At 44.6% G+C, this 23,368-nt stretch overlaps 2 protein-coding genes across 4 annotated transcripts in view; one reads left to right on the forward strand and one right to left on the reverse strand.

Annotated features, from left to right (window-relative positions):
- Positions 1-23,368, reverse strand: part of NSUN2 (NOP2/Sun RNA methyltransferase 2) — a 152,983-nt gene that overhangs the window by 66,713 nt on the left and 62,902 nt on the right. The window contains exons 1-2 of one of the 3 annotated variants that reach the window (XM_056520922.1): positions 11,970-12,070; positions 4,413-4,585 (exon numbers count right to left, since the gene is read on the reverse strand). In XM_056520922.1, coding sequence (XP_056376897.1) covers positions 4,413-4,514 — 102 coding nt within the window. In that variant the 5' untranslated portion in view covers positions 4,515-4,585; positions 11,970-12,070. Of the gene's footprint in view, positions 1-4,412; positions 4,586-4,687; positions 4,820-11,969; positions 12,071-23,368 lie in introns of those variants that run through there. The other 2 variants (XM_056520923.1, XM_056520921.1) reach the window with 2 other exon arrangements.
- Positions 12,278-20,454, forward strand: SRD5A1 (steroid 5 alpha-reductase 1). Its single transcript, XM_056520924.1, has 5 exons — positions 12,278-12,631; positions 15,279-15,445; positions 18,281-18,382; positions 19,416-19,566; positions 20,247-20,454. The coding sequence occupies exons 1-5, from the start codon at positions 12,345-12,347 to the stop codon at positions 20,311-20,313; spliced, it is 774 nt and encodes a 257-aa protein (XP_056376899.1). The 5' UTR covers positions 12,278-12,344; the 3' UTR covers positions 20,314-20,454.

Below are 23,368 nucleotides of genomic sequence, written 5' to 3' on the forward strand. Positions count from 1 at the left end.
TCCCGTCCTTAGGGTCATAATGGGCTCCGTCCCCAAGGGGTTAAAGGGGAATTCCAGGCCAAAACTTTTTTTATATATATCAACTGGCTACGGAAAGTTAAACAGATTTGTAAATTACTTCTATTAAAAAATCTTAATCCTTCCAATAGTTATTAGCTTCTGAAGTTGAGTTGTTGTTTTCTGTCTAACTGCTCTCTGATTACTTACGTCCGGGACGTGACATCATCATTGAGCAGTTAGACAGAAAACTTCAGAAGCTAATAACTATTGGAAGGATTAAGATTTTTTAATAGAAGTAATTTACAAATCTGTTTAACTTTCCGGAGCCAGTTGATATATAAAAAAAGGTTTTGCCTGGAATACCCCTTTAATTATGAAGCACCGTGGTTACATCTGCTGTGTGTTTAAAGCATTACTCCTTGCATTATTGCTCTGAATATACCATGTTTCCCCGAAAATACACCCTACCCCGAAAATAAGTCCTAGCTGGATTATCGGGGTGGGCTGCAATATAAGCACCCCGAAAATAAGACCTAGGCAATGCCCGGGCTGCAAATATTAAAAAACAAACTTTAACTTACCTTTGTTCTCCGTTCCCCCGTTGCTAAGGAACCAGCGTCCCTGTTCTCCACTGCTCTTGCTGCTTCCTGGTGTTGGGACATCTCAGAGATTTCAGCCTATCACCGGCCGCAGCGATGTCCCGCCTCTGCCGATGATAGGCTGAGCCCACTGTCATTTAAGAAGCCGGCTGGGACATCGCTGCGGCCGGTGATAGGCTTAAGGCTTTTTGACGTTCCCATCCCCAGGAAGCAGCAAGAACCATGAGGCCAGTTCCTTAGCAACGGTGGAACGGAGGACGGAGGTAAGTTAAAGTTTGTTTTTAATATTTGCAGCCCGGGCACAGGAATGCAAAGTACAGCGCAGAGGCTGATAATTATTTGGCAAGGGGGGGGGGGGGGGGAAGAGAAGCTGCGCTCGCGGTTGACATACGGTACAATTAGTCCCCCGATGTGGGGTGCAGCGCTGGGCTGATAAACCTGCGGGGGGTGACGTTGGGGGGCAATGTACGGTATGATGTACAATGTACATACATACCATAAATAAATAAGCCCTAGTGTGTTTTTCGTGACTAAAATTAATATAAGACCCGGTCTTATTTACGGAGAAACACGGTATGTGCATGCGTTATATCTACATGTGACATTGCTATTCTTTTGCCCATGCTGTGATGTCACGTTGTACATGGTGACCTTTTCTTGAGTGCATTTTCCTGTCCTACATTATAATCATGTACATGATTTATGTACTGCAACATCTCTATTTGTATAGATCTGTGCTATAGCATCAATGAATTACTATGACATCACTGTGAGCATTATACCTGTACAGTACTGTACCTTCCCTGTGCATGTCCTCACATTCTGACATTACTGTGTGCCCAGTCCTTGTACTGTAACATCCCTGTATAATGTCTCTGCTATAGTGTCACTAAAAAGATTAAGCCTAACATTACAGTGCCCAATATCCAAGTATTGTAGCATGACTGCACGCTGACATCACTGTAAGCGTTACATAGTACTTTAACTCCACTGTGCACATTTGCTTACTACTGTGATATCACTGAGCATTGTGATTGTGCCTATACTACTGTAACTTCCCGGTGCATGTAATGATGCTAAAGTGACATTACTGTGTGGATTTCGGGGATAACAAAACCTGTACAGAGGAAAAAGTTGACCAGTTGCAAGCAGATTATTTTACTTTTCAACTGCCTTTTTAAAGGAAAACTGTCAGTAAACTCCCCCCACTCTAACCAGAGGTACTGGCTAGTAGGGATCGACCAATATAGTTTTTTTTTTTTTTTTAGGGCCGATACCGATAATCTGTGGCCTTTCAGGCCGATAGCCGATAACTTATACCGATATTCCGGTATATGTTATCGGCTATTTCTCCACCCCACAAGAAGCCGTTGCAGATCATTGATTTAAAGCAGGTGCTTTAAATCAATGAACTGCAGCGGCTTTGGCTGAATCAGAGACCACCGCCGCCACCCGCTTCTCTCCCCCTGCCTGTCCGGAGGTCCTCCCAACCATCGCCGCTGCTGATCCCGGCGTGCGTTGCGGGGGGGTCAATGTGCAGTGGGGGGCGGTGCGGTGGGCGGGACATTATCGGATTATCGGCAAGGTAATTGCCGATAACGTAAAAAATTGTGAATATCAGCCGATAATATCAGCCAACCCGATAATCGGTCGATCCCTACTGGCTAATAGTGCGGGGGATGCTGATCAATATGCTGCCTACCATGCCCGAATCCGCCCCGCCGTTCGCCCATTATGTTCATTCTTCTGGATATGCAAATGAGCTGCTGACTGCCACGGGCAGGATTACAAGGCTCCTTCTGGCACTCTGACGTCAGTGGCGCTCGCCCGCAGCGCCGCCCAACTTATGAATATTTGTCCCCCTCCGTACTGGACTCCACTGAGGAGGGAGGGGATGAATATTCATAAGCCAGGCGGCGGTGCGGGCGAGCGGCACTGATGTCACAGTGCCAGAAGGAGCCTTGTAATCCCGCCCATGCCAGTTAGCAGGTCATATGCATATCAAGAAGAATGAAGATAATGGGCGAACAGCGGTGCGGATCCAGGCATGGTATTCAGCATATTGATCAGCGTCCCCCGCACTACCAGCCAGTACCTCTGTTTACTGCAGGGGGAGTTTACTGATTTTTCCTTTAAAAATGAAAGAAGAAACCAAATTGGTTGCTATGAGAAACTGCACCATTCTTCCTCTACACAGGGTTTGATAAACCTTCCCTATTGTCCTTGTACTGTGACATCACTGTGTAATTCCTCTACTATGGTGCCAAAGAACAGATTAACCCCATATGGTGACATCACCCTATCATTCCTCTACAACACCACACTCAATAGATGACAACACTGTGTACATTATCCATGCATTGTGGCATGACTAAGAATTACCTTTTAAAGGGGTACTCCTGCATTTACGCTAGACTCAGTATAGGTAATAAGTGTTTGATCAGGTGTTTCCCAACCGGGGTGCCTCCAGCTGTTGCAAAACTACCACTTCCAGCATAGCGTGACAGCCAACAGCTGTCCGGACATGCTGGGAGTTGTAGTTTTGCAACAGCTGGAGGCACCCTGGTTGGGAAACACTGGTCTGATCATATGGGTTCCGAACTATGGTATCCCATGATCTCCAGGATTGGGGGGGCTGAAACTCCTTGCTGCATGGTGGGCACATGCTCCATGCATTGTCTATGGAAGTGTCTGATGTACCTAAGTACACTAATTGCGTATCTCTGATTCCCCCATAGACAAGCACATGACGACCCAATACTCCATGCAGTGGGAAGATTCGGGACCCCATACTGGAGATCATGAGGTGTCCCAGAGGTCAGATCCATTATGATCAGCCAAATTCTCAATGCTGTAACATGAAGAATAGCTTATCCCTGTACTGTGACATTACTGTGTGCACTGTCCTAGTACTGTGCTGTAACATGAAGAATAGCTTATCCCTGGACTGTGACATTACTGTGTGCAGTGTCCTAGTACTGTAACGTGGAGAATAGCTTATCCCTGTACTGTGTGCATTAACCTAGTACTGTGCTGTAATGTGAAGAATAGCTTATCTCTGTACTGTGACATTACCGTGTGCATTGCCCTAGTACAGTGACCCCCCCAGGCCACTGACCCCTCTCAGAGGCCACCGCATGTTGAAGGCAGCATCAACATACGATGCTTTTGTATGTCGGGGCCATTGCATAAACGGCTATCTGGCAGCGCAGACTGCTTCAGCTGCCACCGGATAGCCGTTTACGGTGCCCCATGTGGTCCAGTGATGATCACTCACCTGTCCCCGGCGCTCCGGACCATCCTCTTCAAGATCCACTGCATCGCCGTCGCTCTCCGTCGTTATCACGTTGCTGCGCATGCTGTCCCGTCATCCAATAGGAGCGGCGTGCACAGTGGCGTGATGATGGTGATGAAGAGCGACGATTCCAGGCAGCAGAGACGGTCCAGAGCAGCGGGAACAACCTGAGGACGCGACGACCACGATGAAGGGCGACATCCAGGGCAGCAGTGACAGTCCAGAGCGGCGGGGACAGGCGAGTATAACGTCCTATACTTTTCATTGCACGGATCCCTCAACATACGATGGTTTCAACTAACAATAGTTCATTTGGAACGAAATACCATCGTATGTTGAGGGACCAATGTACTCTGTTATAACATGAAGAATAGCTTATCCCTGTACTGTGACATTACTGTGTGCATCAGGTACCACCATCATAAACTTATAGTGAAGTACTGTCAGGATATTGCCGTCTCCTGCGCTACTACAGGTCCTAGATGCTACATGGTCACGAGAGCCTGTGATCCCCTCACCGCCTGTTCCCTCGCCTTGCGTCTCTCCTCTTCTTCCTCGGGGGTCCTCTGCACTGCAGGACGCTGATCCCTCTTACGGTTACGTCTGTTTCTTCGCCCCATGACGCTGCTCGGTACTTGGCCGTAAGCACGTGAATGTGTATACAGGAGCCGGAGTCCTCGGTACAGATTGCCTATAGAAGAGCAGAGTCTCATATAAGGACGGCTGTCACATAGAAAGAGCAGCGGGCGCACGCAGCACTACTGGAGAACACGTGTATACGGCATTCCCATACCTGACCGCACCGCTGACGTCACTACGGAAGCCGACACAGCACAGACCAGAGGGAGGCTACTGCTAATAGGGAACGGCGCTTAGTGATGTCGTAAATAGAGGGCATGAAGATTTGGTCGGCCATCTTTGATTAGGGCACATAGTTCAGCTTTCAGCGATTATATTATTTATGTGTTGACCATGTCTGACCTGCTTTCAGCTCTTTCACGTTCAGGTGACTGTATTTAGGAATTGTAATAAAAATATACCGTTGAAGATCATGACTGTGAAGATCTGTGCAGGAGATAAGACGGACGACATTATTGTTGATGGTGTAGCCTTAAATCAGTGGTCTTCAAACTGTGGACCTCCAGCATTTTCAAAACTACAACTCCCAGCATGCCCGGACAGCCAACAGAGTTGTAGTTTTGAAAATGCTGGAGGTCCATAGAGATCATCTGCGCCATAACACAATTCATCACTATGGTGAAGCACAGCACATCTTGTTTTCTGGCTGATTATAGGAATTTAAAGGGGTCGTCCAGCCCTCAGAAACAAAATAAAATTAAAATGGATTTACAGTGTCATAAACATAAAAAGGAAGGTATACTCATCTGCCCTGATCCCCACCACTGCTGTCCGACATCTCCCGAACCCCGCTGCTCATTGACCCCAGCAGTGACCTGCCTCAGCCAGTGAATCGCAGGGTTAAAGGGGTACTCCGATGGAAACATTTTTTTTTTTAAATTAACTGGTGCCAGAAAGTTAAACAGATTTGTAAATGACTTCTATTTAAAATTCTTAATCCTTCCAATACTTATCAGCTGCTGTATGCTACAGAGGAAATTGTATTTTTTTCTGTAGTTCTTTCCAGTCTGACTACAGTGCTCTTTGCTGACACCTCTGTCCATTTTAGGAACTGTCCAGAGCAGGAGAGGTTTGCTATGGGGATTTGCTTGTACTCTGGACAGTTCCTGACATGGACAGAGGTATTAGCAGGAGTACCCCTTTAAGGTGTCACAGGAAGCAGTGAGGAATGAGCAATGGTGGATCTGGGAAGGTGAGTATGCCTTCTTTTTTTATTACCATCACTCTGTTTTAGAATGTTTTTTGGTGCTAGATAAGAAACCCTCATTCTCAGAAATAATGTGGATCCCAGTTTGGATGTCCTCTCCTAATTTCTGTTCTGGTTCTTCTGCTCAGATTCCATCATTCCAAGCTGTTTTTTTTTGTTTGTTTGTTTGTTTGTTTTTTACAGATTTTGCTCGGAAGGTTCACAGAATTTGTGTGGAATTGATGCAGAATTTCATGCACTTAAACACACAAATTCTGGACAAAACTCAAAGTCCCATTGACTAAAATGGGACTCTTGTAGAATTCTGCAAAAAGATTTGACATATTAATTATTTTTGCGGAATCCAGAATGCCGAATTTCCGCAGCATAAGTTCCACAGCGGGTAATCTGCCATATAAATGGGACAGTGCTAATTTTATTCACTTCATGTAGCAGAATTTACAAGCTGATTTTTTCCACCGGATTCCGCTCTGAAATTCTACCATGTGAAGTTATCCCAAAAATAAGGGGCAGGGCTATAGGGTCTGGGGCAGCATAGCTGAAACTATTAGGACATGGCTATGCAAATAGGAACTGTGATAAGGTATTGCAGTATTTCTTATCTTTTCTCTTCCCACTCATTATGTTTTTCTTTGATATGGATGTTACACTTTCAATAACAAAATAGCCCAGCTGTATGCATGATCAGGAAATGAAATTGCAACCTCTTCAGGGGACAGGGAACAACATTAGGGATTCTGAGTACATCCCTATAAAATATGATGGATTTTTTTTAAAAACCAAGGAGAAAAATGAACCATACACTGAAAAGCTTGTGCACTTATCAGACCTAGGGATGTGGCGTTGGCATACCCTGGAGGTATTACTAATATCACCAGCTAAAGTAACAAACTTACTGCTATTAATCCGTCTTATGTTGTGCTGTGTCGTATGGCCAAAATGATACAATGTTGTATGATCAATTAAAGAGTGCCATTGTCTCATATTCTTACTACCTTTCCTACAGAAATAACTTTTTCCTTTGAAAAACTTTTTTTCTTGTTTTATGTTTGTTTATTTGTTTTACAACAATTTAAATGTCAATTTAAACAAAATATAATTGTCATTTTTCAAATGTATACCATCTAGGGTACATCTTGTGATCAGCAGAGGCACATACAGCGCGTATGTACTAAACAAGAATGGCCAAATCATACTTATGTCTACTAGCAAAAGTTATCCATTGGCTAAAGAGGTAGTCCTGTTTTGGAAACTGATCAGTGTATGCAATCTAATTATTGCACGTAATAGTCCCCTATGAGGACTAAAATCACTTTTAATGGATTTGTGGTACAGCCCACACTTTGCATATGGCAAGCTGTGCATGATACCAGGTAGACCACATAAGCTGTATTAACTGTAGTTAAAGGGGTTATCAAGGAAAAAACTTTTTTTTATATATCAACTGGCTCCAGAAAGTTAAACGGATTTGTAAATTACTTCTATTAAAAAATCTTAATCCTTTCAGTACTTATGAGCTTATGAAGTTGAGTTGTTCTTTTCTGTCTAAGTGCTCTCTGATGACACGTGTCTCAGGAACCGCCCAGTTTAGAAGCAAATCCCCATAGCAAACCTCTTCTAAACTGGGCGGTTCCTGAGACAGGTGTCATCAGAGAGGACTTAGACAGAAAAGAACAACCTTAACTTCAGAAGCTCATAAGTACTGAAAGGATTAAGATTTTTTAATAGAAGTAATTTACAAATCTGTTTAACTTTCTGTTTAACTTTCTGTTTATTTGTTTTACAACAATTTAAATGTCAATTTAAACAAAATATAATTGTCATTTTTCAAATGTATACCATCTAGGGTACATCTTGTGATCAGCAGAGGCACATACAGCGCGTATGTACTAAACAAGAATGGCCAAATCATACTTATGTCTACTAGCAAAAGTTATCCATTGGCTAAAGAGGTAGTCCTGTTTTGGAAACTGAATCTCCCATCCTAATGATAGGGGATAAATGTCAGATAGCGGGGGGTCTCCTGTACAAGCCCCGGCTCTCCTCCTGAATGGGGTGTGTCGACCAATGCACGAAGCAGCGGCTAACACACCTCAATGCAGCTCTATGGGAGAAACAGAGTTTTATTGATCGTTCAGCATTACAAGTCATACAATAAATTACAATCACACAAAGCATGACAGTACAATACACAGCAAAGCTACGGCACTAGCTCGTTCACCCCCCCCCCCCCCGCCCCGCATACCCCGTTCCCTCATTACACTTGCAGTTACTGCAGAGTCCGGCAGCGGGCATGCAGGGACAGCGGCAGCAACGAGGCGGCGGCGGCGATGTGCGGGAGGAGTGGCCTCCCAGCCAGTGGCCGGGGAGCCAATGTGCTCGCTCCTACCTGTCTGATTGACAGGCAGGGAGCGAGTGCAGCCTAACTAAAAAAGGACTGATTGCCACTCCAAAATTAGTCCTTTTTCAGTAGCCGGTTTTTAAATGTAAATTAAACCTTTTTAATGAAAAAATTATAATAAAAGTATATTAGACATATGTTGTAGTACATAAGTACTACAACATATCAAAAAATAAAGTTGGTGACAGTGCCCATTTAAGCTGGATTCCGCTCAGATATTCTGCCTTGTGAATAGGTGCTAAGGGTACGTTCACACATGCAGGATCTGCTGCTTATTTTCACTGCATATTTTGTGCAGCCGATTTTGCTAGCTATTAACTTCAATGGGTAATAAAATCAGCTGCACAAAATATGCAGCAAAAATAAGAAGCTGATCCTGTACGTTTGAACGTACTCTAAGGGTACATTCAGACATACATAATCCGCTGTGGCATTTTTGTGTGAATGTACCCTACAGAAGGATTTTTAACATGGATTTTCTGCCGCACCCCCAGGTCTCCCATCTTTGTTATATGTCACACGTACTGGTGCTGAAGACCACAATACACTGCAATATAGAAGTGGTGAAATACTGGTATGTGCTGTAAGGCCCCAAGTAGGACTCAAAAATGTAAAAGGATAAAGGGATGGAATTTTTTTTTTCAAATTAACTGTTGCCAACAAGTTAAACAGATTTGTTAATGACTTCTATCTATAAAATGTATTCCTTCCAGTAAATATCAGCTGCTGTATGCTCCACAGAAAGTTGTGTAGTTATTTCCAGTCTGACCTTTTTTCGGCCCCTATATTCGGCTCACACTCTGTGTGCTTCAACATGTAAACGTTGAAAATTTAATAAACAAGTACTGTATTTTTTGCCATATAAGACGCACTTTTTCTTCCCCAAAACTGGGGGGGGGGGGGGGGGGGGAAAGTTGGTGCGTCTTATATGGCGAATACACCCCTATCGGGTCGGTCCCTGCGGCCATCAACGTCCGGGACCCGCGGCTAATACAGGACATCACCGATCGCGGTTATGCCCTGTATTAACCCTTCAGACGCGGCGATCAAAGTTGACCGCCACGTCTGAGGCAAAAGTGACACTAACCCGGCTGTTCAGTCGGGCTGTTCGGGACCGCCGCGGTGTAATCGTGGCGTCCCGAACAGCTTACAGGACAGCGGGAGGGACCTTACCTGCCTCCTCGGTGTCTACTCCGTGCCAGGTTCCCCTGCATGGCGGCGCTCTCCTTCGACGCCATCCCATCATCGCGCACGCCGTCCCGTCATCCAAAAGGAGCGGCATGCGTAGCGACGTGATGACGGCGACATGATGACGGCGACGGAGAGCGTGGATCCCGGGGAAGAAGACGTCCGGAGCGAGGACGCCACGACAGCGTTGGAGCGACATCCAGGGCAGCGGTGACGGGTCCGGAGCCGCGGGGACACGTGAGTGTTACCTCCTATCCAGTGGTCTTCAACCAACGGCTGTCCGGGCTTGCTGGGAGTTGTAGTTTTGCAACATCTGGAGGTCCGCAGGTTGAAGATCAATGTTGCACCTTTAAAATTGGGTGCGTCTAATATGCCGGTGCGTCCCATAGGGCGAAAAATACAGTATATTTAAAAATTTTTTATTTTTTCTAAAGGAATGCAATATAAAAATTTTATTTTAATGACCGTGCCCATTTAAGATTTCTATATAGAAGTGATTTACAAATCTGTTTAGCTTTTTGGCACTAGTTGATTTAAAAAAAATAGTTTTCCACTGGAGTACCCCTTTAACTCCTTAACGACCTGCGCCATATATGTACAGCATGGCCGTGAGGCAGGTCTATGAAGCAAGCTCAGGAGCTGAGCTCACTTCATATCCATTCGGTCACGGATGCTATCAGCAGCCAGGACCCGTGGCTAATGCTGGACACCATCGACCAGGCTGATACCCGGCATTTACCCTTTAGACGCCACAATCATTGATTGCAGCATCTAAAGAGTGAAAAAAAAAATACACTCCTGGCAGCTCAGCGGAGCTAATTGGGATAATCGCAGGGAAATTGCGGCGACCCAATCAGCTGAGAGGACGGTGGAAGGGCCCTTACCTGCCTCCTCAGCAGGCTGGAGCAATGGAGTACTGATAACTTTGATCGATGCTATGCTATGGCATAGCATTAATCAGTGTATGCAATCTAATTATTGCACGTAATAGTCCCCTATGAGGACTAAAATCACTTTTAATGGATTTGTGGTACAGCCCACACTTTGCATATGGCAAGCTGTGCATGATACCAGGTAGACCACATAAGCTGTATTAACTGTAGTTAAAGGGGTTATCAAGGAAAAAACTTTTTTTTATATATCAACTGGCTCCAGAAAGTTAAACGGATTTGTAAATTACTTCTATTAAAAAATCTTAATCCTTTCAGTACTTATGAGCTTATGAAGTTGAGTTGTTCTTTTCTGTCTAAGTGCTCTCTGATGACACGTGTCTCAGGAACCGCCCAGTTTAGAAGCAAATCCCCATAGCAAACCTCTTCTAAACTGGGCGGTTCCTGAGACAGGTGTCATCAGAGAGGACTTAGACAGAAAAGAACAACCTTAACTTCAGAAGCTCATAAGTACTGAAAGGATTAAGATTTTTTAATAGAAGTAATTTACAAATCTGTTTAACTTTCTGGAGCCATTTGATATTTTTTCCTGGATAACCACCTTTAATATATTGCTTGATCAAATATGTAGTATTATTAACATAGGACGAGAAAGACTTGGTAACATGCATAACTGTGCAACTAATGCAACGACCGTGGCCACATTTGTAAGAACCTGGGTATAACAGCCAGGTAGAGGATATACCGTATTTTTCGCCGTATAAGACGCACTTTTTCTTCCCCAAAACTGGGCGGGAAAAGTCGGTGCGTCTTATACGGCGAATACACCCCTATCGCGGCGGTCCCTGCGGCCATCAACTGCCAGGACCCGCGGCTAATACAGGACATCACCGATCGCGGTGATGCCCTGTATTAACCCTTCAGACGCGGCGATCAAAGCTGACCGCCGCGTCTGAAGGGAAAGTGACACTAACCCGGCTGTTCAGTCGGGCTGTTCGGGAACCGCCGCGATTTCACCGCGACGGTCCCGAACAGCCTGACTGAATAGCCGGGTTAGTGCTTACAGGACACCGGGGGGCACCTTACCTGCCTCCTCGGTGTCTTCTCCGTTCAGGGATCCCCTGTATGGCCGGCGCTCTCCTTCCTCGTCATCACGCCGTCGCGTCCGTGCATCGGCGTGCGTAACGACGTGATGGCGGCGACGGAGAGCGAGGATACCCGGCCGGCAGCAGAGACGTTCCGGAGCGACGGGGACACGGCGACAGCGATGGAACGACATCCAGGGCAGCGGTGACGGGTCCGGAGCGGCAGGGACACGTGAGTATTACCTCCTATGCAGTGGTCTTCAATCTGCGGACCTCCAGATGTTGCAAAACTACAACTCCCAGCATGCCCGGACAGCCAACGCTGGGAGTTGTAGTTTTGCAACATCTGGAGGTCTGCAGGTTGAAGACCACTATTGGGTTCAAAATCTTTATTTTTTTAGATTTTGCACCTATAAATTGGGTGCGTCTTATACGCCGGTGCGTCCTATAGGACGAAAAATACGATATATCTTTTTAGCTACCCATCTGTAACCAGGTGAAATGAGGGTCAGACAAAATCATAGGCATGTAGGTATGGATCATTTTACAAATAGATGAAAATTCCATAAAGGGAGTGGTGAACACAATAGGGGGTGGACTAGTGTTATTTTACATTTTTGGCTTGCGGGAACTATTCAATAGCTCTGTGCGGCTTTGTTCCTCACCCTGGTCACTTATGAAAACCAGGGGCTATTAGGCGAGATTGGATGGCATCTGACTCTTCCGTACAATTCCTGCATGCCCAAATCGTCTCACCCACCGGCAGGGTCTGATAACATGCAGTGGGGGACACGAGCGGGCACACGAGCGCGCCTTCAGAGCCATAACTTTCGGGATAGGGGATATGTTGTCAGGGGCTGGAGTACTTGGTAAAGTATAGTTGCCGCTGTGAGGGAGCGGCCAGTGTGGCGCGCGTTATCTGATTGGCTGACTGCTGATCAGCGGGTGCCGTCCCCTCGCTGCTGATTGGCCGCTCCTTAGAAGCGCGTGCAGGCCGGTTGTGTGGCGGTTGCAGTGCTGGTTGTAACCTGTGAGGGGACATGGCGCTTCTCGCTGTCCTGCAGGATGAACGGCGCCTCCTGGAGCTCTTGTCCTTCCTTATGCTCCTTATGGGAGCCCTCTCGTTCATACTCCTCAGGTGTATCCGTGTGCCGTACGGACGGTATGCCAGCTCCACGTTCGGGCCGCCGGTGCCGGTGCGTTTGGCCTGGTTCATCCAGGAGCTGCCTTCCCTTGCTGTGCCGGTGTATTACCTTATCGTCCACAGAGAGGTGGGAGCGCCGTCCAGGGCTCTGCTGGTGGGCTTCATCTGTCACTACGTACAGCGGTAAGAGCGATAGTGCCCTGCTATTCTGTACCTTGTTACCTGCCGCCCGTCAGCTGTTGTGTCACTGCAACACCTATCATTACCAGAGCCTGGCACACTTGTCAGGGCATGCTGGGGGTTGTAGTATCTCCACAGCTGTCCTGTGAGCTTTATTCTGCTAATCTTACCATCACTACACAATGCCAAGTCATCTTCTAGTGCCAGTCACAAATAACAACGGGGGATTTATCAATACCTGTGGTAACTGGTCAATTTTTTTTCTACAGATCTTTATAAATTTCCCCAAATTACATTGATCTGAAAATCTACCTCAGGTCATGTACTGCTCACCAGGTTGCCCAGGGCATCACTATGGTTCACCATCAAAACTTTTAGCAATTTTGTAAAAAAAAAAAAAAAATAAAAAAAAAAAAAGTTTGTTACCCATGGCAGCCAATCACAGTTCAGCTTAAAGAGAGATCCAGTGGTGAAAAACTTATCCCCTATCCTAAGGATAGGGGATACATTTCAGATCGTGGGGGGTCCGACCGCTGGGGCCCCGGAAGCCCGCGGGAAGGGCGTGTTGACTACCGCATGAAGCGGCGGCTGACACGCCCCCTGAAGACAGCTCTATGGCAGAGCCTGAGTGCTGCCTTCAGCAATCTCTGTATCGAGGGGGTGTGTCAGCCGCCGCTTCGTGCAGTGGCCGACACACGCTATCTGGCCAGCGAGTCGGGCCCCCCCCCCCCCCCCCCCCCCCGCGAGCTAAAACTTATTTCCTATCCTTAGGATAGGGGATAAGTTTTTCAGCACTGGAATACCCCTTTAATATTACCACAGCTGAGCTGTAATTGGTTTTTATTGACAACAAAGTTTATCTTGAGCAATGAGGTTTCTTTATTCTGTCTGCGTCCAGATAGGGTGCCGTGAGTGCCAGGCCTGGTCCCTCTTCATTTATCAATGTAATTTGGCCATGTTTTCTGTGGAGCATGATATTTTTTTCCTTACATTATCAAAGGCATGTACTATGACAAGCACTGCTATGCATTTTTCTGATACAGAGGAGGTGCCATAAATGTAATTTGTTGTGGCCAAATGATAGAGATGCAGTACAGTGACCCCCCGACCTACGATAATTTCAACATGCGATGCTTTTTTATGTCGGGGTCATCGCATAAACGGCTATCCGGCAGTGCAGACTGCTTCAGCTGCCACCGGATAGCCGTTTAAAGTGCCTCGTGTGGTCCGGTGGGTGTCACTCAACTGTACCGGAGCTCCGGACCGTCCTCTTCGGGTTCCCCTGCATCGCCGGCACTCTCCATTGTCGTCATCCAATAGGAGCGGCGTGCGCAGCGACGTGAGGGCGGCGATGAAGAGATGCAGCAGAGACGGTCTGGGGACGCAGCGACAGCGATGGAGGGCGACATGCAGGGCAGCGGTGAGTGCGGGGACAGGTGAGTACTGTATAACCTCCTTTACAATGTAAAGTATAGGACATTGATCTTCAACCTGTGGACCTCCAGATGTTGCAAAACTACAACTCCCAGCATGCCCGGACAGCCGTTGGCTGTCCGGGCATGCAAGGAGTTGTAGTTTTGCAACATCTGGAGGTCTGCAGGTTGAAGACCACTGGTATAGGAGGTAATACTCGCGTGTCCCCGCCGCTCCAGACCCGTCACCGCTTCCCTAGATGTCGCCCTCCATCGCTGTCGCTGCTTCCCCGGGTTGTCCCCGTCGCTCCGGAACGTCTCTGCTGCCCAGTATCCTTGCTCTCCGTCGCCGCCATCACGCCGCTACGCACGCCTCTCCTATTGGATGACGGGACGGCGTGCGCGATGACGACGGAGAGCATCGGCTATGCAGGGGATCCCGACACAGAGCAGTCATTCGCCGATCGGACACCGAGGAGGCAGGTAAGGTCCATCCCGTTGTCCTGTAAGCTGTTTGGGACGCCGCGATTTCACCGCGGCGGTCCTGAGCAGCCGGGTTAGTATCACTTTCGCTTCAGATGCGTTGGTCAGCTTTGATCGCCGCATCTGAAGGGTTAATACAGGGCATCACTGTGATCGGTGATGTCCTGTATTAGCCGCGGGTCCCGGCCGTTGATGGCCGTAGGGACCGCCGTGATAGGGCAGGGTTTTAACGTGTATTTGCCGTATAAGACGCACCAACTTTCCCCCTCCCCCAGTTTTGGGAAAGAAAAAGTGCGTCTTATACGGCGAAAAATCCGGTAGGTTTTGTTTATACGTTTAAAATTGTCATCTTCTGATCCCTATAACTAACTTTTTTTTATTGTTCTGCGTACAGGGTGGTATGAGGGATGAAATCTTTCTTTCAGGAATACTGGAAACGTGACCGACCCATTAGGAGGGAGCTTTATCAAACTTTGTGCAGATGAACAGGGGAGCAGTTACCCATAGCAACCAATCAATAGCCAGCATTCATTTTTCTAAGGTCTTTTTAAAAATAAAAGCTGGAATCTAGTTGTTATGGGCAATTGCTCCTTAGCCCAAGATGTGATATACCTCCCCTTGAAGTCAATTGGGGTCTATCAGGGTTAGTTGACATCCTGTATAATTGTCATGGCTTCTTCATAAACTGATACCAATGTGATCGCAGTATTTCTGCAGTGTTATTAATGAACGCATGCTTGCTTATATTTTCACAGCACTCTTATCTTCCCATTCCTGATTCGTGGGGGTAAGCCAACACCCTTAGCTTCATTTTCCCTTGCATTTATTTTCTGCTGTTACAATGGATACCTTCAGAGCAGCTATTTGTGCCAGTATGCCCATCTCCCTGCCGAATGGATATATGACCCCAGATTTATCATTGGTAAGATCCATTCACTTACAAAGCAACCATAATTCTACTGTGCATCTCTAGAATTGTTTTACTTTGTGTCAGTGTGCTGTTTCTAATGTATTTGCATAGCATTAAGATCCATAAGTATTATTCACATCTATTGTGTATAATGTATTTAGGTGCATGCAGAATATGGGTTTAGATAATTCACCTAATAGCAGCATAATCAGATGCATATATTAAGGTGTGACCTCAGCTCTTATGTCTCACACCCAGGAATGTCACGATCACTGGGAAAATGACAACTCTCCAGCTAGTAACCTTACAATCCCTGGCAAAGGTTATTGACTCCCCACACAGAGGATGGTCACCAACTTTACTACTCCCTAGCAAATATGCAAATCACAGATATGAGATAAATCAATCTTTATTTAAACCTTTCCTTACCATATAAATAAAAAATTTTCGCTTACATTTTCTTCTCACCTTAGACCATTACACTTTTATTTTTCCGCTGACAGTTGTATGAGGGCTTGTTTTTTGCTGGACAAGCTATATTTTCACTCTCACCTTTATTTTACCACATAAAATAATATGAAGCCAGAAAAAAAAGTATTATTAGAACATTACAAATGTAGCACTGAATCAGCAGATTAGTTATGGAAGACATAGTGTGCAAATCGTGCTACTGAACACCAATGACACCACTAAATATTGTTTAGATGCTGTGATCAGGACATCAGTTAAATAACCGGCATCAAAGAGATCTCTAAAGTCGGTCAGTACTGGCATCCATAGATAGTGTGCTGTCCAGCTCAGCACCACAAATTTGACTCAATAACTGCTAACAAAAAAAAGACCCTTTTATATAGCTTTACATCAGCAAATCGTAAGGTATGTGCAATTTTATTCGCATGTTTTGGCTGGAATCTGCAGCTCCATACTCGGTACAGAGATGATGGATTCCCTTTAGAGCAGTGTTTCCCAACCAGGGTGCCTCCAGCTGTTGCAAAACTACAACTCCCAGCATGCCCAGACAGCCTTCGGCTGTCTGGGCATGCTGGAAGTTGTAGTTTTGCAACAGCTGGAGGCACCCTGGTTGGGAAAAACTGCTTTAGAGAATGGAACTACTCTACCTTGTGCCCTTCATGTCACTTCACCAAACAGTGACAAATAAACCTGAGGGTATATTTACATGGCCAGAATGACTCAAAACATCTCCCATTGATGCCAGTGGGCGATATTTAAAATAAACTTTTCAAAACACAGTGCTGAATGAAGCACAATGGTGGAGATTGATCAAGACCTGTCCAGAGGAAAAGTTGCCCATAGCAACCAATTAGATCGCTTCTTTCATCTTTGAAAAGTCCTCTGAAAAATAAAAGTAGCAATCTGGTTGCTATGGGCAACTGGTCAGCTTTTCATCTGCACAGGTTTTGATAAATCTCCTGAAAAACCCTTAATAGAGTCACTCCCAATACTCTTTGTGTGCTATACTAAAACATAACTTTTACTAGATCAAAGTAAAATATCAAAAAATAAGTGCTGCATCCAGTGTGGATGACTCAGTGCAAATACCGGACAAACATGACAACAATCTTCTCAATACTCATTATGGGTTTATGGATCGAATATACCCCAATTAGAAAAGTATGAAGAAATGTAAAATAGTATTAAATCCTGTCACAAATATTGTGAACTTGCTCATACAATGAACAAAGGTTTCTCGACGCGTTTCTGCCGAAGTGCCTCGGCGTCCTCAGGGGAAACCCTTATAGATTATTATTTTAAATCAAATAGGTAATAAAAATCAAATACAACCCTCACAGACTAATGCAGGTCTGATGCTTATAATGTCAAGCATACCCAGACCTATGATACTGTAGGGGTGGCCACAGGACATCAGGTACATACAGACATTGCTGCCTAGGTTTACGGTTACGATGTCCGGGCAAAGAATAGATGCGGTGATGTGCAAACCTGCTGAAGCAGCGAGCCGCGATCCTCGGCTTCACTGCACAATTGTAAACCTAGGCAGCAATGTCTGTATGTACCTGATGTCCTGTGGCCACTCCTACAGTATCATAGGTCTGGGTATGCTTGACATTATAAGCATCAATCAGACCTGCATTAGTCTGTGAGGGTTGTATTTGATTTTTATCACCTATTTGATATAAAATAATAATCTATAAGGGTTTCCCCTGAGGACGCCGAGGCACTTCGGCAGAAACGCGTCGAGAAACCTTTGTTCATTGTATGAGCAAGTTCACAATATTTGTGACAGGATTTAATACTATTTTACATTTCTTCATACTTTTCTAATTGGGGTATATTCGATCCATAAACCCATAATGAGTATTGAGAAGATTGTTTTCATGTTTGTCCGGTATCATCCACACTGGATGCAGCACTTATTTTTTGATATTTTACTTTGATCTAGTAAAAGTTATGTTTTAATAGTCACTCCCCATACTCTTTGTGTGCTATACTAAGGGTTTTTCAGACCAATTGTTTATTGTTGACTGGGAGCTAGAGGTCTTCTGCCAGACCTGCATATCCTGAGCAGTAGTGTGTTATTTTGATAAATCTCCCCCAATTTCACTTTTCAGAGCTGTTCTGCTTGGCAGTTCACATTGAAATCATTGGGAGCTTTAAAAAAAAAATAATAATAATAATAAAAAGAAACTCTTGAAAAGCCACCTCAAAATCAGCATCAAATGCCACCCAGAAAATTCCAAACTGATTTTAAGGTGTCTTCAGAACTTTTTTTTTTATTTGTGTGAACATACAGTCACTGTACATAAATGTAATTTTTCTCTGCTCAAGGAAATGAAATGACTTTTTGGTTTAATGCATATCTTACAGGCACAGTGCTATTTATCTGTGGAATGCTTGTCAATATTCATTCTGACCACATACTGAGGAATCTTAGAAAACCTGGAGAGACAGGTTATAAAATACCCAAAGGTAAGTAATATGAAAATGTTATAATGTTACTGTCATCCTCTCTTATGTTCCTGTAAAATGACTTCAGGAACCCACAACTTTCTCAGTCTCCTGAACTTCCTGTTTCCACTACAACAAAACTGAAAAATGTGCCAGTGTCTATTGTATGAGCAATGATAACTCAGCAATGGTAATGCCCCCATTGTGAGTTTCTGCATATTAGCATAAATACAGTTTTGCTCATATAGCCTTGATGGGTTTAGGTAAATATTGTTACGGTGCGTTCACACACTCTCTGTTTTTGCAGGTTTTCTGCTGCGTATTTGAAAGGGGCGGGCTCTTCTCGGCTGTCCATAGCAGATTCTCCGCGGCGGAATTTAGCTGCGGATAATCTGCCGCAGTCCGTATTGACTTCGATGGGGTTTGCGGTGGATTTTCCGCAGAGTAAATTCCTCCATGGAAAATCTGCTGCAGATAGCCGAGAAGAGCCCGCACCCTTTCAAATACGCAGCGGAAAACCCGCAAAAACAAAGAGCATGTGAACGCATCCTTAAAAAGAATGTTACCTGCGCTATAAGCCTGTATATTCAGGTTAATGTGGGTAATCCTCCAAGTTTCCCTTATTAAAGCCCCATGAGGAGTTTTAATAATTTTATTTATTTTTCTTCCCACAGAATGAGTTGAAATAGCACGATAAGGTTTCTTTCACACTGCCACTGTGACACGGCAGTGCAATGCACATTAGGGAACCAGGGGGGAAAATATCTGGAGAAAAAAATACTGCAAGCGCAGTCTTTCTCCCACTACTCCCGTTAAAAAAAAAAAAAAAAAAAAAAGAGCGCTAGACGGACCCCATAATAGTAAATGGGATCTGTCGGGACTCGTTATGTCCCATCTGGATAACGGACGTTAAAGGCAAAAAAAAAAAAAAAAAAAAAAAATCATCTGGCTCATACATTTATTTATTTTGAATTTTATGAACTGACTTAATCTAAAGGATCTGAAATGCTAGTGCATATGCCAATGCTTATAGATTTTTTTATTGTATTATAAGGTGGACTTTTTGAATATGTTTCTGGGGCAAACTTTTTGGGTGAAATTTTAGAATGGACAGGATTTGCTATTGCTGGTTGGTCCATCCCTGGAGCTGCTTTTGCTGTATTCACCTTGCTAGTACTTTTATCTAGAGCACAGCAACATCATCAGTAAGTATTTTTTTTCTTCTATCTCACAATTACATAATCTAAAAAAACAAAACATTGGAATGTTATATAGTGCGGTGAGCTTGTTCTCTGCCAAGGATGCACAGTATGTAATATTTTTGATTATTTTTGAAACAAGACTATAAGGGATAAAGCTTAGTCATATTAAAGTCCAGATTCAAAGCTTTAAAACAATACTTTGGTCTAAGAGTAATTTACAAGGTGGAGCATTTTCTTGATGGAGAGCAGAATAAACTGGTAGGGCTGAGCTGCACAGTCCGCCTCCCACTCCCTCTTCCACCTTGCCATGCAGGACAGCGTGCTGAAAGCCAAGCCTTGTACATTATTTGTGCAGGGCAGGGGAAGGAGGAGGCGTGTTTCGGCAGCTCAGCACCACCAGTTTGACTCTTAAGCTGCTAACAAAAAAGGCACTTTTTATAATTTTACAGTGACTAAAGAAGTCTTTAGATTGTGGGGGTTCCGACTGCTCTCCCCCGTAGTGGCGCATCACGACCCCTGCCTTAAGCAGGGACTGCCACAGCACCTCCATATAGGTCTAAGGTAGCTGAAGATAACCAAACGGCTCTCTTTATTCACGGTCTTGTCTGTTTTTGTATTAATCTGATTGTATTTTTGTAGTTACTACTGGTTGGAATTAACAGATTTTTTTCTCATTGTTCCAGATGGTATATTGAGAAATTTGAAAACTATCCAAAAGCCAGGAAAATCCTTGTCCCTTTTATATATTAAGTTTTAAAGATGAATAAAGATGGAAGTGCCTGTTCATCGGGTTCAATTTCATTTTAATAAGCCTGATGCTAATCTGAGCTCATAATACTTGAATTTTTTCTGTTTTTATTAAAGGAAGTTTATAGTTTGTTTTAAAATTAAGCATATGTCTTTTATGGGGTTTTAAGGGCTTAAAATGTTCTACTTCCGTTGCTGATCTAACATCTCCCGTTACTATCTCTATTTTCCCATATTTCAGTTATGTAATTTCTCTGCTAATGTCTGTATTTGTACTGCATGCTTGTCTATTGTATCTATGCATACATTCATGCTATTGTTTTTTATTTTATATTTTTTTTTTCCTTTTCTGAAAAATGTGAAAAAATGCAATTTAAAAAAAAAATTCTACCTCATTTTACTGTTGTGATATATACTGTTTAAAAATGCTTTTATCACCATACTGGCCACAAGTGTTTCTTCTGTTCTTCATACAACTTTTAGTGAATGGTGATTTTTGTTTAAAAAAAAAAAACTTAATTCGTTATTTGATATTCTTGATAAAAACTGCATCACTGCAAAGTCTGTCGCCTTTCGTTGTGACAAAGGACAGTTTGTCTGAAACGTGTTGGCCTCTAGTGGTGCAGGTTTTTTTTCCTCTGTGTTAAACACAAATAACTGTACGGGACCAGATCGAGCATTGAATAAAAAAAAAATATGGCATACATGAATATTGACCCCCTTGGGGTCTCGAGTTTTTCTGTTTTTGCACTTTTGTCTTTTTCCTCCACCTTTTTAAAAAAAAATCATAACCCTTTAACCCCTTAAAGACGCCGGGCGTATCCATACGCCCCCGCTTTATAGTCCTTATGGACTGAGGACGTATGGTTACGCCTATGGGAATTCTGGTCCTCGCCGCTTGCCGGGCGGGGACTGGACCAGGGTGACTGCTGATATCTATCAGCAGGCACGCCGTGCAAACCCCTGGAGGGGTCCCGAGAACCACCCCCCCCCCCCATGTCGGCGATTCAGACCAACGATTTGCGGCTTTTCTGGGTCAATCGGGTCTATGGTGACCCGGAAAAAGGGTGAATGGGGCTGTCAGAGTTGGAACGACTGATCATTCACGACCCTGCTGGGCGGCGATCGGGATGGCGGGGGTCCCTTCGGGATCGGTGGCGGCGACAGGAGCAGCAGGATACAGCAGGAGGTGAGACCTGTTAGCAACAACTCGCAGCATACACAGCCAAAGGGCATGCTGGCAGTTGTAGTTTTGCAAGAGCTGGAGTTCGAATTACAACTCCCAGCATGCCCTTTTGTAGTCTGTGCATGCTGGGGGTTGTAGTTATGCAACAGCTGGAGGCACTTTTTTTTTCTATGAAAAAGTGTGCTGCCAGCTGTTGCATAACTACAACTCCCAGTATGCACAGACTACCAAAGGTCATGCTGGGAGTTGTAGCAGTGTGCCTCCAGCTGTTGCAAAACTACAACTCCCAGCATGCCCTTCAACTGTCAATGCACGCTGATTGTTGCAGTTTTGCAACAGCTGGAGACACATTGGTTGTGAAACCGTTTGTTACCTAACTCAGTGTTTTGCAACCAGTGTGCCTCCAGCTGTTGCAAAAATACAACTCTCAGCATGCACCGAGAGACTGTACGTGCTGGGAGTTCTAGTTTTGCAACAGCTGGAGGCACACTGGTTGCGAAACACTGAGTTAAGTAACAAACTGTTTTTTGCAACCAATGTGCCTCCCAGCTGTTGCATAACTACAAATCCCACCATGTATGGTCTGTCAGTGCATGCTGGGAGCTGTAGTTTTGCAACAGCTGGAGGTTCACACGGGCGGGTTTACAGCGAGTTCCGCTGCAAGTTTGAGATGCGGCAAATTTTCCGCCACAGCTCAAACTCCCAGTGAGAAACTCATTGTAATCCTCTGACCGTGTGAATGTACCCTAAAAACACTACACTAACACATAATGAAGGGTAAAACAATACATATACACATGCCCCTACACAGTCCCACCCCAATAAAATAAAAAAAAATGTATTGTACGGCAGTGTTTCCAAAACGAAGCCTCCAGCTGTTGAAAAACAACTCACAGTATTGCCGGACAGCCACTGACTGTCAAGGCATGCCGGGAGTTTTGCAACAGCTGGAGACACCCTGTTTGGGAAACACTGCTGTAGGGTATTTTTGTGGCGGATTCAAATCCCCAATTTAGTCCTCAAATGCTCATTGGTGCTCTCTCACTGCGGAGCCCTGTCGTATTTCACGGAAACAGTTTAGGGCCACATATTGCGTTATATATTTTGGGGGCTTTTTCTCCTTTTACACCTTTATGAAAAGGCAAAGTTGGGGTCTACACCAGCATGTTAGTGTAAAAAAAAAAAGCATTACAATTTTTGGGGGTCTTTTTTTTCCTGAGTACAGAACTACTCCATATGTGGGCGTAAAATGTTCTGCGGACGCACAACAAGGCTCAGGAGTGAGAGCGTACTATGTACATTTGAGGTCTAAATTTGTGATTTGCACAGAGGTGGCTGATTTTACAACGGTTCTGAAATAAACGAAAACAATAAATACCCACGTGTGACCTCATTTTGGAAACTACACTCCTCACGGGAAAATAACAAGGGGTAAAGTGAGCCTTAACACCCCACAGGTGTTTAACGGAAATTTGTCAAAGTTGGATGTGAAAATGAAGAAATTTTTTTTCCACTAAAATGCTGGTGTTACCCTACTATTTTCACAAGGGAGAATAGGAAAAAAGCCTCCCAAAACTTGTAACCCCATTTCTTCTGTGGATGTAAAGTGCTCAGCGGGCGAACTACACTGCTCAGAAGAGAAGGTGCGACATTGGGTTTCTGGAGACAGAATGCGTCCGAAATTGAAGGCAGTATGTGTTAACAAAGCCTCCATAGTGCCAGAACTATGGACCACCCCCCCCACACACACACACACACATGTGACCCCATTTTGGAAACTACACCCCACACATAATGTAATAAGGGGTGCAGTGAGCATTTACACTGGCGTTTGACAGATTTTTGGAACAGTGATCCGTGAAAATGAAAAAT

This window comes from Hyla sarda, chromosome 5 (assembly GCF_029499605.1).
Source record: "Hyla sarda isolate aHylSar1 chromosome 5, aHylSar1.hap1, whole genome shotgun sequence".
Taxonomy (NCBI): Eukaryota; Metazoa; Chordata; class Amphibia; order Anura; family Hylidae; genus Hyla; species Hyla sarda.